The sequence below is a fragment of the Corvus moneduloides genome, chromosome 2, assembly GCF_009650955.1.
Source record: "Corvus moneduloides isolate bCorMon1 chromosome 2, bCorMon1.pri, whole genome shotgun sequence".
Lineage (NCBI taxonomy): Eukaryota > Metazoa > Chordata > Aves > Passeriformes > Corvidae > Corvus > Corvus moneduloides.
In genome coordinates, this window is record NC_045477.1 from 49,137,197 (window position 1) to 49,152,884 (window position 15,688).

A 15,688-nucleotide genomic window follows, 5' to 3' on the forward strand; every position below is an offset into this window, starting at 1 on the left:
TGCATTATCATTTCCTGAAACAAGGATAGCTTGACAAAATGAAGTCTCAGGTAATTAAAGATGGTAAAACAGTTGTGTTGACAACTGGGTCTCCAGCACTCTGTAAGCCACTTCGAACAATTTCTTCTGGAGGAGACTCCAAGAGATCTTGGCTTCTTCATGAGTCCTTATGCAGTTGCTACTGTGTGGTGTTCAGGTAGGACTCTGTCCCCCATCCATTAGGAATTGCTTTGATTTTAAGGATGCGTCATCCAGGTTCAATGGGATGTGAGCCCTTTGCATCACTGTTGACACAAAGGCATGGAAGGCTGCATCCACATGCAAATTTCCCATCTGTTAATGCTGAAACCTCCCTCATGGCACATGCAGTACTTCATGTAAATGAGAATCAGCTTTTCTGATTTCCAAAATGTTTTCAGCCGAACAGGTGTCTGCTGAAAAAACAACACACAATTGCCAAACGGCTCCCAAGGGTTGACTAAGGCAGCCCAGTCACAACTTGGAGCCTTTGAAGGGAAGGGAAAGAAACTGTGCAGCAATTTTCAGTTTGCTGATAAATCCCAGGGTAGTCTGGGCAGAGGAGGACTAAGCAAAATCTATCTGGCAGCTGTAGCTCTCAAACAGTCCAACAGGCCAGTTAGGCTTGACAGATTTAACAGAGCAGTTTGCACAGCAGCATCATGTAACACATGAGCTGCAAGTATTCATATAAGGTGGATCCTCAGGTTTTCAGACAGATGCAAAAAAGCACTGAGGGACCAACAAAGGAGTGAAGCTAAATAGGGTAAAGTCAGTACAAGCTCCTTTCCCATCTGCCCTTTCCCTAACAGGGATATTATGTCAACTTAGAGTTGTATTCACATGCTCACAGAAAAATCTCTCTTCCCTCCTTCTCAACACATGGTGAATGCAATCCTGCAGCTTGGCATAATCCAGATGCAAAAAGCCCAAAAGAGAGGATGCGCTGGAAGAGGAATCTAAGAGCCTGGCTGTGAAACTGCCGCTGGTGAGAGCAGGCAGCTGGTTTGGTCCCCAGTGTACCAGTAGGGTAATTTACACCAGCCCAAACTCAGTCACCTGCACACCAGCCCACCTTCCCAACTGTAGTCTAAAGCCTTTGATATATGATCTCAGAGTACAGCAGCAGCCTCATTTCCTCCCTCCCCGCGTGATGTGTGTGATGCAGCTCTCAGCTGGTCTTGCCGAACCTTCCCAGCAATTGCTTAGTAATGCACCAGCAGAGCAGCTATTGCTGTGCAAACAACTGCATCATAAAGATGCCTACCTTGTAGGAGGAAAGGAGATTGATTTCTGCTGCTGCAGCTTGGCCAACCAAATCCTGTAGTTGCCACTTTAAAAATGACAAAGAATATGTAAGTACACAGACCACTGGTACAGGATCTATGCAGAGACACAAAATGAGGGCATTATCATAGAGTTTTCCTAAAGAAATTCAAAGACCTGTCCATTCATAGTTTCTTGTTAGCACCTGAAAACCTGGCAGCCTCATCCAGGGTGTGATTGAGAGCCAGAGGTGGTGACCTCTGCCTGTGTCCATGCTCAGGCCAACAGTCCCAAAAGGGAGCAGTGATGGAGTAGCCATAAGAAGGAAATACTTCTTCTCACCACAGCAGGACTGATGGTCCAGTGTTGCCAAGATGTCATGCCACACAGAAAGGTGATTTGTCATGTTGATCAAGTGAATTCAGTGCTCAAAAGAGGTGCAAAGAAGGGACATCACACAGGAAAAGAAGAAATTTTTATTGAATCAGATTCCAACATTGTGGCTGGATTTTCAGTCTAGAAATGAATAATAGCATCTATTACAAGCTTCTGCATCTTTAGTGTGTCATACACAATCTTTTCCAGTTTTCAGTAGAAAAATGCTGTTTTCATTACAAAACTAGGACCAAAAGTCAAGCTACTTTTGCAGTACTGTAAAGGTGACTAAAAGGGCCTGCTCTGGTAATTATCATTTGTGAGACCTTATTTTCATCTTTAAGAAAATAACCAGTAAGCACAAATACCCTGGTGCAGGAATGGCAGCAGGTACAGGAGAGAAAGTCCTGACCTGCAGGCGCTGTGAGTCCCTTGTCAGGACCTGAGACGAACGTCAGAAATAAAAGCCACAGCCTCAGCTCCCCTCATCAGTCACTTCTCTGCTTCCTTATAAAACCAGCTCATCTCCCTTGGAGCATTTCTTAACACAAAGCTCTTTTCACCAGTAGAAACTGTACTTCTGTAAGGAAACAAGCTCAAGAACTGCAGCTGTAATGGGCTATCAGATGTCGAAATTCAGCACCTGTATCCAGGGATCGATATAGCCTCCATATGACAGCCTGCAAAATCCCAAAGTGCTGGAGGCAGCATTGTTTACAAGCAGCCTTTCATGGCTGATGCTGAGACACTGCGGTAGCCTGCTTGCTTTCCCAGCTGAGTGGCACTCAGCCTTTTTCCTCCTCTTCCATTACAGTGCTGCCTTTCACCTTGGAAACTGGCATCCCTGACAGCAATGCTGCTTCAGGGGAGTTGAACGTATGATCTCTTTCTCGTTCCACAAATACTTCGTTTCAGCTTTGGCTCACAACCCTTTAGACTTATTTGGCCTGACGGTGCAATTAGGGATGCCCACATTCCTAATTTAACCCTCCTTATGCAGGTGAATAGGGCTGAGGCAGCTCCACCACGCAGCTGCTGAGCCCCTGCTCCCTCCTCCCACACCGGTGCCAGTGGGGCTGGGACTCCCCGAGACTCTCTGGCCCTACACAGGGCCAGGAGCTCTTGAGGGCAATCGAGTTCCATTGTCTTCTCACTCAGCAGATAATAAGCTTCAGTCTGGGATTTTGCAAATCCCATTGGCTATCTTCAAAGAAACATCTGGTGAGTCAGGGAGTATTCATCCCAGGGGGTAGGGACTGAACCACCCACATTTAAATACCTCTCAGTGTCTGAAAAGGTGAGTTGTTGAATGCCAATTATGTCATGCTCTCAGAAGCTTCATTATCTCCAGGCTCTCGTGTTTGTCCTAATCCACCAACATGAAAATGTCTTTTCTCTGCATTTTTCATTTTTTCTCCTGAGAAAGGAGAGGTGTCTCTCCCGGTTTTGGAATCAGCCTGCAGGGACCAGAGGAACCAGTCAGGCTTTCCCTGGCAGCACCGATATTCACTCTAAGGAGGATGCTAGGAATGTTTGCTGTCTGTGGCCAACTCTTCTCTCTTGGAGCACAGGGGAATACTTACACCTGCCCTCCAGGCAGCTATTTCCAGCAGAACTGTTACCAGAGCTGACTAACTTCTGCACACTGGTTCCCCTTTCCAGGAAACCGAATGAAAGTTCTTTACTAAATCAAAGGGGAGCTGAGTTAAAGATTTAGATACCACAACACCAACCCAACATCTTTAAGACCAGGCTCCTTCAAGCAGCCCATGAACTTGTGCATGCAAGCCTTGCCACAGATGGGATTCTCCCATCCATGCACAACCCTGCATCACTGATAACCCAGCCCTCCTCAAAGGCAGGGTGGGCGTTTGGCACTTACACAGGCAACAAACCACCACACCTTCAAGCTGCCTTAATTTCCAGAGGTAACAAGAGGCTTCTCAGTGCCTGGCTGCAGTCTCCAGGGGTTAACCATTAACTTTCAGGTGAAAAAGAACCGCCAGGCACACATACAGTATCTAACAGGAACAAAAGCCTCTCGCCTTTTAACCACCAGGCAGAAGAAACTGTGTCTGAAGATGACATCCCCACATCCCTGAAGCCCAGGGGGAGGCAGCAGCTGCCGGCCCAGTGAGGCAAAGGAAACCAACAGGCCTAGGCCTGGTACCCTGCAAGGCCTTCTGGAAGCCCAGGTTCCCCCATCCCGCTGGTGGCCGCACACCTCCAGGGAGCTCATGGGAGCATTGGATTCCTGAGGAGTCACCAGCTCAGGCATGGGTGCTGGATTTGGGAACAAGACTGTTCCCTGGTAGTCAGGTTGAGCCATGCAGCACCATGGTAATCAAGGTCACTTCTCGAAGGGGGCTGGAAGCACAGATGAGCAGTTGTGCAGCCACGGGCAGCTGGCAGAAGTGATCTGCACTGACTGCACCTCCCCAGCAGCTCTCTGAGGACAGGGCTGCCTCAGGCTGTCCCAGCCCTGCAGGCACATCCCAGCCTCCCAACCGTGAGCTCAGGATTATTCTAATCATTGCAAACCTTGAGATGGTAAAAGGCACTGGCAGCTGAGCAGCCCCAAGGCGAGCTCCTCCCAGGGCAGCTCGGGGTGCTGAAGCCAGGGCCTGTGATCCCAGTTCTGGTCCACTGTGACAAGGAGTTCCAGCAGCAGAGAAAAGGGAACAGAGCCAGGTCCCAAACCATCCCCGCAAGCTCTCTTCCCCTGCCTGTTTGCCATGGTCCCCAGGGTAGCCAGCACAGCACTCACCTCTGCAGTAGGGGCAGAGCTTAAGGTGCTCTTGACCCACACCTACTCCCATGATTAGACCTGGGAAAGCACTCCAGGGGTTACAGCCTCCCTGCTGCAGGAGGGCCAGTAGCTCTCACCAGTTTGATCACCACTGAGGTTCTCTGCTGCAACACAGCCTTACCCAAATGAAAGAGGCAGACGCGGCTGGAGCTGGGGGTGGCCAGTGTCATGAATGGCAGGTCTGCACTTTGCTTGGAAGCTCAAAGCATGTTCCTCTCCTCTCAGCAGTTCAGACTACCCATCAACAACCAGAGCCATGGAGGAGTCCTGTCTGCAGGCCAGAGGAGATGGCTGCAGCGGGATGCTGCATCCACACTGCCAATGTTTTTTCCAGTGGACTCAGCTCAGTGGAGCAGGTGTCCGGTGGTGATCCCTGTCCTCTGCAGCCAGAAGCACTAGGCTGGAAGAAAATCAGAACGATGTGATGCTCAAAGACCTTGGTGATGAAGCCAGAGAGTCACTGCTCAGGGCACAAGAAAAACAGAGCCTGAGGCAGCCTTCGTATCTGTTTGTTGAGAGCAGACCCTTCCTTGGGATGCTGTCAATCAGGGTGACAGGAACCAAAAGATTTGGCTGGCATTGATTAATTAGTGCAAGAGTTCAAGAGAAGACTCTTGCCTATTTGCTTTCCAGAGTACCCATCAAATTCACTGAAACACAACTCAGCTGGTACAGCCCCATGGACCTGGTGGAGTCCCCCATTCTGGACACTTGCTGACTCGCCACACTGACATTTCATCCCACTCAAGACCTTTGTGCTTTTCCTCTCACATGGTGGGCACAGTTGTGGTGATGACGTTTCACCTGGTGAGGCTGCAGGGCACCCTGGAGCTCCCTGCCAACTCCAGCAGAGCCGTAATCTTGGCAGCACTGGGGATTAATGACCCTTATTGAGGGACACGTGAGCTGCACAAATTAAAGAACTGAAATCCAATCTTTCTTTAATTTAGCCAGCACAGGTAACAGACAGATGAAGGTATACACACCAGTATGTATTTCCCTCATTCTGGAAGTCCAGTATCATCCATCCAATACAGAGTTGGCTTCCAGAACCATGGATTTTTTAAAACATTAATTTTCCAATCTAAATGCCTACAGGCATTTCCACTCTGTTACTCTGCTCCCCAATGATTGGTGCAAGATTCTATTCCCTTTTTTTGCCAGGCAACAGCTGAAAGTCTCATGAAGTGACAACTTGTCACCCCCTTCTGCCTCTCATTCACAACCTGAGCTACTTCACCCTGGCAGTCACTTGCTGACTGTGGGCAGTGGTCACCTCTTTCCCACAGTTGCTCTTTCTTGCATGGGTAGCTGCTGGTCAGTTTATTTTGACCAGACATTTAATGGTTGATCCTATGGTAGGCACCTAAAACTTCTCCCATTGTTTCTTCCTGATTTTTAGTTCAATGAATAGATGAAAGTAAAAAAGGAAAATTGTTGTTTCATCCCACTACCTTGCCTCTATCCAAACGAAATAGTAGTTGAAGAGTATTTTCTGTTAGAAGAGTCAAAACATTTACTACCTGTCAATTCAGCATCCTTGGAATTGATAAAAGCAGGGTGCCTGCACCTGGCACCGCTCAAGAGGCATCAACTTCTGCCCCAAGGAACTGTAGTTCACATTCTCCACCAGCTAAAACACAGTAAATTATTCCCTCAAGCCTGCTTCAGGAAAGCACAAACATCCCCTTGAGTCTGACCAAAATTTCTTCTCGGGAAGCAGGACGTTTGTAGAGATGAACTCCTGCTGGAGTACACGATATGCTGGCCCTGGAGCTCACATTATGCACTTGCTTGTACATAATGGAAGTGGTAACATGCCAGAAGTATTTTTCCCCTAAAAGTTGGGCTCTTCACTGAAAGGTAACATAATGTCTGAAGGACAAAAATACTACCTTGTTGGGAAAGAGTTTGGCATACTAATGTTGCTAATTCTGGAAATTCTATCAATTTTCATTGATAAAATAATCCATTTTACTTTTATATCTAGTTCAGCTGTTCTCCTCAAATTCTTTCTGGTGGCAGTGAGTGCCATTCATTTAATGAAAAAATGTTTCTATCAAATCTGAATTTGTCACCTCTGCTTTACAGACAAATGTAAAAACTGGGCCTATAAAGCTAAAAGACAAAAATAGAAGTTCTCCATCCATTTTCTCTGTGTTAAGCATGACTGTAGCTATTTTAACCTCTCATTCTCTTCAATCTCTCTGTAATATTTCTGCTGACTCATTATTTTTGTAAGCATTTTCAAAATCCTAAGGAACTTGCAATACAAAGTATCTGCCCGTGATGCCCAGAACTCAGACCTGGACGGACGCAGGTAATTTCTTTCAAAAGTAAGAGTTGTAAGAGTACTTTGCTTTCTCTACCTGTGCTGTCCTTCACATTCCAAACTGCAACCTCATTGTCACTGTGATCCTCTCCATGAGCTTGATACGGTATCATTACAGTCTAATTTTTTTTGTGAGCTTGACTTTCATAGCCTTCATTATTTTCTATTTCACTGGTCATTCCTTTTCCAGATTAATTAAAATACCCAAACCCAGACCCTTACCAATTAAAAAAAAAGCCCAGCAGAAGTCAATAATAAACTATTGGAAAAACCCAGAGCATAACAATTGCATTTATACATAACATTGCAATTACACAGTCTAGTGTAATAAATCGGCTCTCACATTTTAAATCTCTTCACAGGTATGTACACGTGGCACAGAAGGACAAATATGCCTTTATTATCCGACTTTATGAGGATTGTTATCAGCTTATTATCATGAGCCATATATTACCATCAGCCTCTTGAGTAACAACAAACCTTTTATTGTGCTCTGAAAATAAGCTTGAAACTCAGAAGCTACGGCCAAGACAGGGTATCTAAGAAGAACCTCGGTACTTCAGCAGAAATAAAGGGGGTAGGAACTCTCCTTTAAGAGTCTTAACAGATCTTGGCATTTCCTCTGATTTAGGCACAGAATTCCCCCTGGTTTTAATAGTGTAACTGCTGTTAATTGTCTAAATGCCAATTTACACAGGACATGCAATTCAAAATCTGCTTAAGCTTACCCACTCAGCATAAATTTAGCAAGAGTGTTTTAGATAGAGAGGTATATCCATCCCTCTATTTGCTTTTGGAAACGAGTTTTGTGCAAGAAATCTTATCTGAGCACACACAGAACTACAAAATACATAAGCTTTACTTCTCTGGAAAGCAGCAGCAGCCACTCCTGATTTCTGGCTAGCCCAGAAACACCTGCCTGCCTTCTTACCTGTGAGAGAGGAAGGAAGTTTTTACAAAGTGCGGTATGTTTCTCTTCTAAATTAAATCATTGTTCCTTCTGCTGCAAATGCAGTGTACTAAGGAATGGTATCCAGAAACTGCAGAGATCAGCACTGAATTAATCTTGATGCAGCACCTTAGCAAAGCCTCTAACATTACAGTGGCCGCACTTTCTTCCTCCAGCAGCTGAGCTAATCCCCATGACTGTTTCCACAGTCATAATTTTGCTATCCTTTAAGAGAACAGAAGTTGTAGAGTACTTTCATTGCTACCAAGTATTACAGACTCTCAGAATGGGTCAGGTTGGAAGGGACCCCAAGGGGTCATGTGGTTAAACCTCCCTGCTCAAGCAGGGTCATCCCAGAGCACACGGCACAGGATTGCAACCAGGTAGTGCTTGAATGTTTCCAGTGAGTGAGGCTCCACAACCTCTCTGGGCAGCCTGTTTCAGTGTGTGGTCACTGCACAATGAAGAAGTTCTTCCTCATGTTCAGGTGAAACTGCCTGTGCATTGGTTTCTGCCCACTGCCTTCTGTCCTATTGCTCAACACTGCTGAGCAGAGCCTGGATCCATCCTTTGACACCTCCCTCTGGATACTTACAGACACTGATGAGGTCCCCTCCCAGTCACTTCTTCTCGAGACTGAACAGGCCCAGCTCCCTCAGCCTTTCCTCATAAGAGAGATGCTCCAGTCCCCCAGCCATCCTTGTTCTTCTCTGTTGGATCAGCTCCAGGAGCTCCATGTCTCTCTTGTCCTGAGGAGCCCAGAACTGGACACAGCACCCCAGATGTGCCTCACTAGGACTGAATAGAGAGGCAGGATCACTTCCCGTGACCTGCTGGCACTGCTCTTCCACCCTAATCCACTCCAGGAGACCAACGGCCTTCTTGGCTACAAGGGCACTGCTGGCTCAAGGACAGCCTGTTGTCCACCAGCACCTCCACAGAACTTATTCCCTCAGCCTGTGCTGGTGCAAGGGGAAGAACTCTGCATATGCCTTTGTAGAATTTCAGACAGTTCCTCCCTGCCCATCCCTCCACTCCGTCAAGGTCCTTCTGAAGGGCTGCACAGCACTGCGGGCTATTGGCCACAATATTACTCCTCATATGTGTGAGTGTTTATGATTGATAACGCACACACAATGGTACAGGAGACAGATGTAGTCCCTTCACAGTATTTCAGAATAAGAAGGGCTCCAGATCATCTTCTCCTTCCCTTACTTCATGACATCTATTAACTCATCCATAGGGAGAAGATAATTTCTATCTAGCAGTGAAAATCAAATGCCAAACTCTTCAGTGTATTATCAGACCATCCAACAGCCTGACCCTGAAAAGACTTAGCTTTAATCTTTTTGCGCTGCTAGTATCCACTTGACTCCAATCAAAGTAGAAGAGAAGCATATGTGTGACCTTTAGCAAGGCTGGGAAATGTGGGATTAAGAGCTACTGCTTTTGTTTCAGCAAATACACAAACCACAATACAAAGCATACAAGGAAAAAAGCACACATCTTTTAGCAATCCCCCTGCCCCAGTTTTCCGCCCGCCTCACACCACAACAGAAATGCTCTTCCGGGGCAGAACTCTGACCATTGTTAGGAAAATTCAGGCAAACTGTTCTATCCACTTTCTGCAGGAGTTATTTTGGCATGCTTTAAATGCCAGGCAGTACTTAAGGATTTGCCTGGACATGTGCATATATGGATCTTATTCATCTTAACTAAAGGAGACTCCACATACTTTGCTACAGAACCTCACCGAATACTTTAACTAGAAGCTACTGGATTTTCATGTATTTATTCTAAGTACCTGACTATTTTTTCAAACCAGGATTACATCTCATGCATTCGTTTTTCAAAATCAATTTGAAAGACTTGTTTAACTAGCCGAGTATGTCCTGTCTCAGACCATTTCTTTTTCTTGTGCTGTCATAGCCATTTCCCATCTAAGTCTGTGTTACTTGGGTGGTCAGCATTTTGGAAAAGGGAAGTCTATCAGACTTTTTTTCTTTTTAAAGAAGGTTTGTGTCCCTACAGTTTCTTATTTAGCAACCACACTGCAGAGCAGAAGGAAATGCCCCCCCTCCAGATTCACTTTGGTAATGAGCATGTAATGGTGTGATCTCAGTTCCCAGCACCTCAAGGGATATGTGTGTGCTCTTTGCTATCAGTAAATGAAGGTTCAAAAACTCACAGTATGAGCACACGGCTCCTGTGAGGCACACAAGGGTGTGACACAGCTGCACATTTGCAACTGCTCATGCTCACATTCCTCTTCAACAGAAAAAAGGCTTCCAGGCCACTTATGAAGTAAAACAAAAATTGAAGTGATAAATCCCTTTAGCATTTTTCAGCAGGTTTTGTGCCCCTCCTTTTTTTTTTAAATAAATAAAATGGAGTCCTTACTTAATTTCCAGATTAAGAAGTACTATTAAAAGCAGTTACAGACCCAATTACAACCCTTGAAACACCACTGAAATGCACTACAATATTCTTTTATTTAGTTTACAGAAGAGTCTATCAGTACAGGTTGCAGAAAGAAAATGTTTAGTGCTATTTACAATTTGTTTTAAAACTCTGCTCTATACAAATTTAATTCTGATCAGTATGAACAATATTTTTGTAAATCTACTGCATATAAAGCATTTCATCAAAGCAGTAACAATGAATAAAATAACCTGTTTACATTTGAATGATGCCAATCATTCGGAAAAACGATTACACAGAACATCTGTAAGAGTTGTGGACACTTAGGTACAGAACACAATGTCAACCTGTGACTCAGTTTTTTAAAGGCTAAAGCTATTTATATGGAATATTGTTCTATTATACTACACGCCAATCTATATTTAACCTCTATAGTTATGTATTTTATAAGATCTTTATTAAATATATTCTACACATATTTGTAATTTCACCCAGGAAGAATTCCTCCCCAGTGAAAAAATATAAAATCTTTTATACTTTTTAATTTTTATTTATTTTTATTTTTTACAGGTTTAGATGAAACTAGCTCATGCTTTAGTGCTGTGCAAATTTCTTTAGCATATCAACATTTAAATTATTGATATGAAATAAAAGAATGGCATCCTTTTCAATTATGTACGCCTTCAAAAATCAGCTTCTGATTTTAATACCATTGCAAGCACTAATACCAAATGCAGATTACGTAAAGAAACAAAACTAGTACTATGGCAGAAGTTTTTCTTTTTGCTTTTTAAATTTTAATAATTCTCTTGAAATCTCTAATGAGTAAGCATGACACTGGAGTCTAAGGTACAGATGAGAAAAATGACTGAAAAACACCAATTGCCAATATTCAAATACATAAAATTGATTAGTAAATGATGTTTTCTAACATTTATGCACAATAATAAAAGCCTATGAACTACAGGAAACTACCCCTCCCATATTAAGGCTAGGAAATGCACTCTCTGCACTTGTTTGTGCTGTCTGAATAAGCACTCAACTAACACACGAGATCGGAGTGCACACAGTAACAAAAAAATCAGTTTCATCAGCCCTCTACAGAGTGCTTTTAAATTACAGGCACATAGTATTTTTTCTTTGTTGCAGTGAAAATATATATAGTTAGACTTGGTTTAGTTAGTATTCTGTGCCAGTTTGGCCACCGAAGTTGACTTAGGTAGAATTGACTTAACAGTTTTTCCTTTGATTTGGCCATAAGTGAGATTTGTTTTAATTATTAATATACTATTTTCCAGTGTTGCATTATACATTGTGGGTTATTACTAGATGTCTCAAATATTGTTAGAGATTGTTGATGAGAAATATACTGTCAACCATATTTAGTGCAAATTGCATCTAGAAAGCTTGACTGGTTAGATCCAGTTAATGCAGATTTTTGTGGTAGCAAAAGGATTCCTCCTATGGAAAAGAAAAAAAACCTTTCTGGAGATTGAATTCTTTCAAAAAGTGATGTACTCTAAGATTATTCAACAAACAAAAAGGAGGAATTGAAAAAAATAAACAATTAAAGTGTTCATAGATCTTTCACTTTTTAAAAAAAAAAAAAAAAAAAGACTAATGAGACAGTGTTCGTGTATTATTTCAGTTCCATGGATTTACAGACAGGCTCTTCCTACAGGTGTTTGAAGCAAGGTAGGGCCTCTTCTATTCCAGCAGCATGAAAGACAAAGACTATATTACATCACACTTAGCAGGTAAAGCTAACAGGGTTTACAGGATTACACAGCAATTGCTTTCTCCAGTTTTTTCACGGTTCCTTTGACCTGCAAAGAAGAAGGAAGTTTTACTTACATGCCATTTCTAAAGCAATGAGGCTGTTCTGTGTGAGAGTATACTTAATACAAGTCTGTTCTTTACTATTTTCAGTAAAAAATATTTATTGTTATACACATGCATACATAACTGAAAGATAAATCAGGACTAGATTTTCACAATAAAAACAAGAGCTTCTAAGGTCTGAGTAAGTTTCTGCACTAACATAAAAATGCTAAACCAGAAAGTTAATTTCTTAGTTTTCTATAAACATGTACAAGAGCATTCCATTGCCTTCTTCACAAAAGAGCACAAGGACTTGACTTTTCTCTATTATGAAATACTCAAAAAGCCTGTAAGAGACCTGACCACTTTGCCATGTACTCGAGTAAGAAATTCCTCTAATGCCCTACCTTGAGAGTTTGGTTCTGGCAGTGTCTCTCTAGCCACCAAATGCATCACTGTTGTTTTGCCAAAAGGGAGTTTTAATGCTGCAAAAGGAGAAAGGGAGAATAATTAACACATTACATCAGTCTTTTTTTCTCCAAAATACCCAATTGAAACTAACTGTAATTGGATTAGCACCTGTTCAAAAGTTCATACTGTTGGGTTTGAACTGCTTACTGGTTGAAGTTCAGTAAATCAGGGACTCAGGGCACGAAAAGAATCACTTAAAACACTGCATTCTTAGAGATATGATATTCCTGTTAGGAAACTTAGCCTTCCTCTTCTGAGTAAAAAGTGAGGTGGGCATTCATGCCAAGACTCAGGTGTTAAGCATTCTTTAATAATAAGGATGCAAAAAAGTTGCTAATTCAGCCACCAAGTTGTTATTCCTGAGATATCAAAACACTGAACCTCTACTGCAGAACAGATTTTCCTAAAACACATTTTGATCCATGACACAGATTCTTTGAAATACAAAATGTCTGCATCTTGCCTTTTAATACTAATCTGTAACATCAGCTGCATGTGAAAAATATCAAATTTAAAGCTTTTTAAATTAGATACAGTAGTTCTCACAGTGCTGCCTTTGTGAGCTTTAGCAACACAAAATTTTAAAAAATGGTCCTTTCCACAATTCCTTCTGCTTGTGTCTGAAACTAAAATGATAATTTTTACATTCCAATTTAAGTATACAAATACATTGTATACTTAGAGTATCTTCCTTGATTGTTTTTCTGAGAAATACAAGGCAAGGATGCTCTAAGTTTTGTCCTTCCCACCTTACAGTGGAAAAAAAAGTCAGTGCTAAATTTAACAAGAATTTAATCCTTAATACAAAAATAATTCTGATTTGAGTAGAATTTGTCCTATCAAACTCAAGTTACAGCTTTTGTTTCCATATACAGTGAAATGGCATGTTAAGTGAATAGATGAATAATGAATGGCCAATAAACCTGAAGGCAACTGAAGTGAAAAATGTCTCTGTTTTACACTACAGCACAGATTGAAGATTCACTAATAAAAACATAAACCCAGTATTTAGTAATTAGGTGTATTCAATACAAGCCTCGCTACAAGACTGCTATTAAAATCATGTTTGTTGCCTACATATTTATTTGAAGAAATGCAAATTATGATTAAAACACAGGTCCAAACACAGGTGTAAGCACACGAAGTGATACAGAACTCCACAAGATTCTTTGAAGCAGCTGTACTTTGGGAATAGTGATCTCTATGGAAAGGCAAATCTGAAAGTTTCTTAGTTTACTTGAAGCACTGCCTGTGCCTGCAACTAGAAGCTATTGATAGCTTGAAGTCTGACAAAGATGATGTATTTTGAGTACTTGGTACCATGACACAACTGAAAAGTCTAACAGACTGTTAATATGCTCTTTGCAAACTCCATGGAAAAGGATTGTCTTCATAACATAAACTCTTGAATTACAAAGTAATCACATTAAGAACATCTTTCATAATATCAACACATTTCAGGACACTTGATTAGTGAGTTGTGGAGATTAACTATTTACAGTAATCAAGTAGAACTATGCTAATATTTACATCAACTACTTTCAGCTACTAGTTTGCACAGTTTACACAAGTTCTTGCTAGAAATTTCCAGCTTCTTGTTTGGAGCACCATGACACCATCTGAGCAGCCTAACCTATGCTCAGTAATCCTTTCTTGCTCTTCTCTTTGTGCTTTCACGCCTTTCTCTCACTAAAAGCAAAACTGTATTTAATTCCTTTCCCAACTACTCAATCCCATTGTTTTTCTGTAGTTTCTATTGTCAGAACTTACTTTTCACCCCCTTTTGGAATGTGGATGGCATATGGCAGGTTGACTTCCCTTCCCCAATAAATAAGGAAGCAAATGCTGCTGATTACCATTATCTACCAAGAAATGGAGAACTGTTGATTATGTATTACTTCCCTAATTAATATTATTTGAAATGCAAACTGCAAAACAAATATTTAGCTAAAGGATTAAATTTCCTGTTGGAAGCTGAACAACAGACTGCCTTGCTAGGCAACTCCCCAGCACTTTGCACAGGTAGGACACAACAAAACAGTGTGGCTCAAGCCCTGCAGGCAAGAGCAGCGCAGCTTCACAGAGGGGTCTGTTCTACCCTGCTTCCAGTGCCATTAGCTCTGCTGTTCTTGTAGTGACAGTCCATTCAGAGAAGCTATCAAAAGGGATGCTTTCTTGAAAATAAAATTTTTCACTCAAAACCACTTTCTCCTATCAATTTCTCATTTTTGAGCCATCTTAGTTTATAGGAGTCTCAAATTCAGAAGCCACTACACAGACACGTAAGGTAAAAGTGAACAAAAATGCACTCCAGTTAAAAAAGAAAACACCAAACTGTTTCCTTGGAAACTTTTGTGTCACTGGATGATAAAGTGATTTTCAGTAGGTCAAAATTCCAGTCAATATTTCCTAATCACCTAAAGCAAATATAACACTAAGTGCTATAACTCAGTCAAAGAGCGCTACAGCTAGAAAAGCTTAAAGAAAGTGTATTATAATAGTATAAGAAACTAAATATTGTGTTTAGCAAGAAATTTCCTCCCTCCCCTCCTCCACCTCCCTTTTAAAGGTAACTAGTTCACTTAGGGCTGCCTCTAATGAGCACCACAAACTGAAGTAAGAGTCTTTTCAGGCTGTTTCATGAATTCCTGTTCCCCTTTCAGCTGTGTAATCTTACTCCTGATAACTTCATTAGTACTGAAGTTAAGCCAATGTTTTAGGGATTCTTTTTCTTAAAACAATACAGCAACAAAAATATTTTTGAAAAACACTAATATACATGTAAGATCCCTGGGGTAAAAACACGATGATTAAATCACAACGCATGAACGATTAAGAATGAACTAAAATGCCCTGAACCCAAGCAAGTGTTCAAAATTCATAGACCTAAGTTAATGCAAGAGTCGGCAGCATGCAGATATCATTTTTCCGCTTAACTCATTAAATAATATATTAAATACATTAAACAAATATTCAACATTTTCTTAGGTTTAGACAAATGTCATTAAAGGGAAAAAATACTGGTGGTGAAGAGCAACACTCAGATGAATGGCGAAGTAAATCCCATTTAACTATCCTTGCCTGGAAATGTAGGGTAAGACTAGCATCTTTAATTGCAGAGATGATCCAAGACTTAACATTTGTCTTTCAACTCTACTCCAACTGCTACTAGCTGCACTCACTGTCACCTGGTGAAAATACAAATTAAAGAGTGAATAAAAATTTC

General features: G+C 41.8%; 1 protein-coding gene across 1 annotated transcript in view; it reads right to left on the reverse strand.

Moving 5' to 3' along the window:
- Positions 1-10,217: 10,217 nt before the first annotated feature.
- The window catches only part of UBL3 (ubiquitin like 3), a 58,781-nt gene continuing 53,310 nt past the window's right edge, over positions 10,218-15,688 (reverse strand). The window contains exons 4-5 of the mRNA XM_032099524.1: positions 12,399-12,476; positions 10,218-11,996 (exon numbers count right to left, since the gene is read on the reverse strand). Coding sequence (XP_031955415.1) covers positions 11,944-11,996; positions 12,399-12,476 — 131 coding nt within the window. The 3' untranslated portion in view covers positions 10,218-11,943. The remainder of the gene's footprint in view (positions 11,997-12,398; positions 12,477-15,688) is intronic.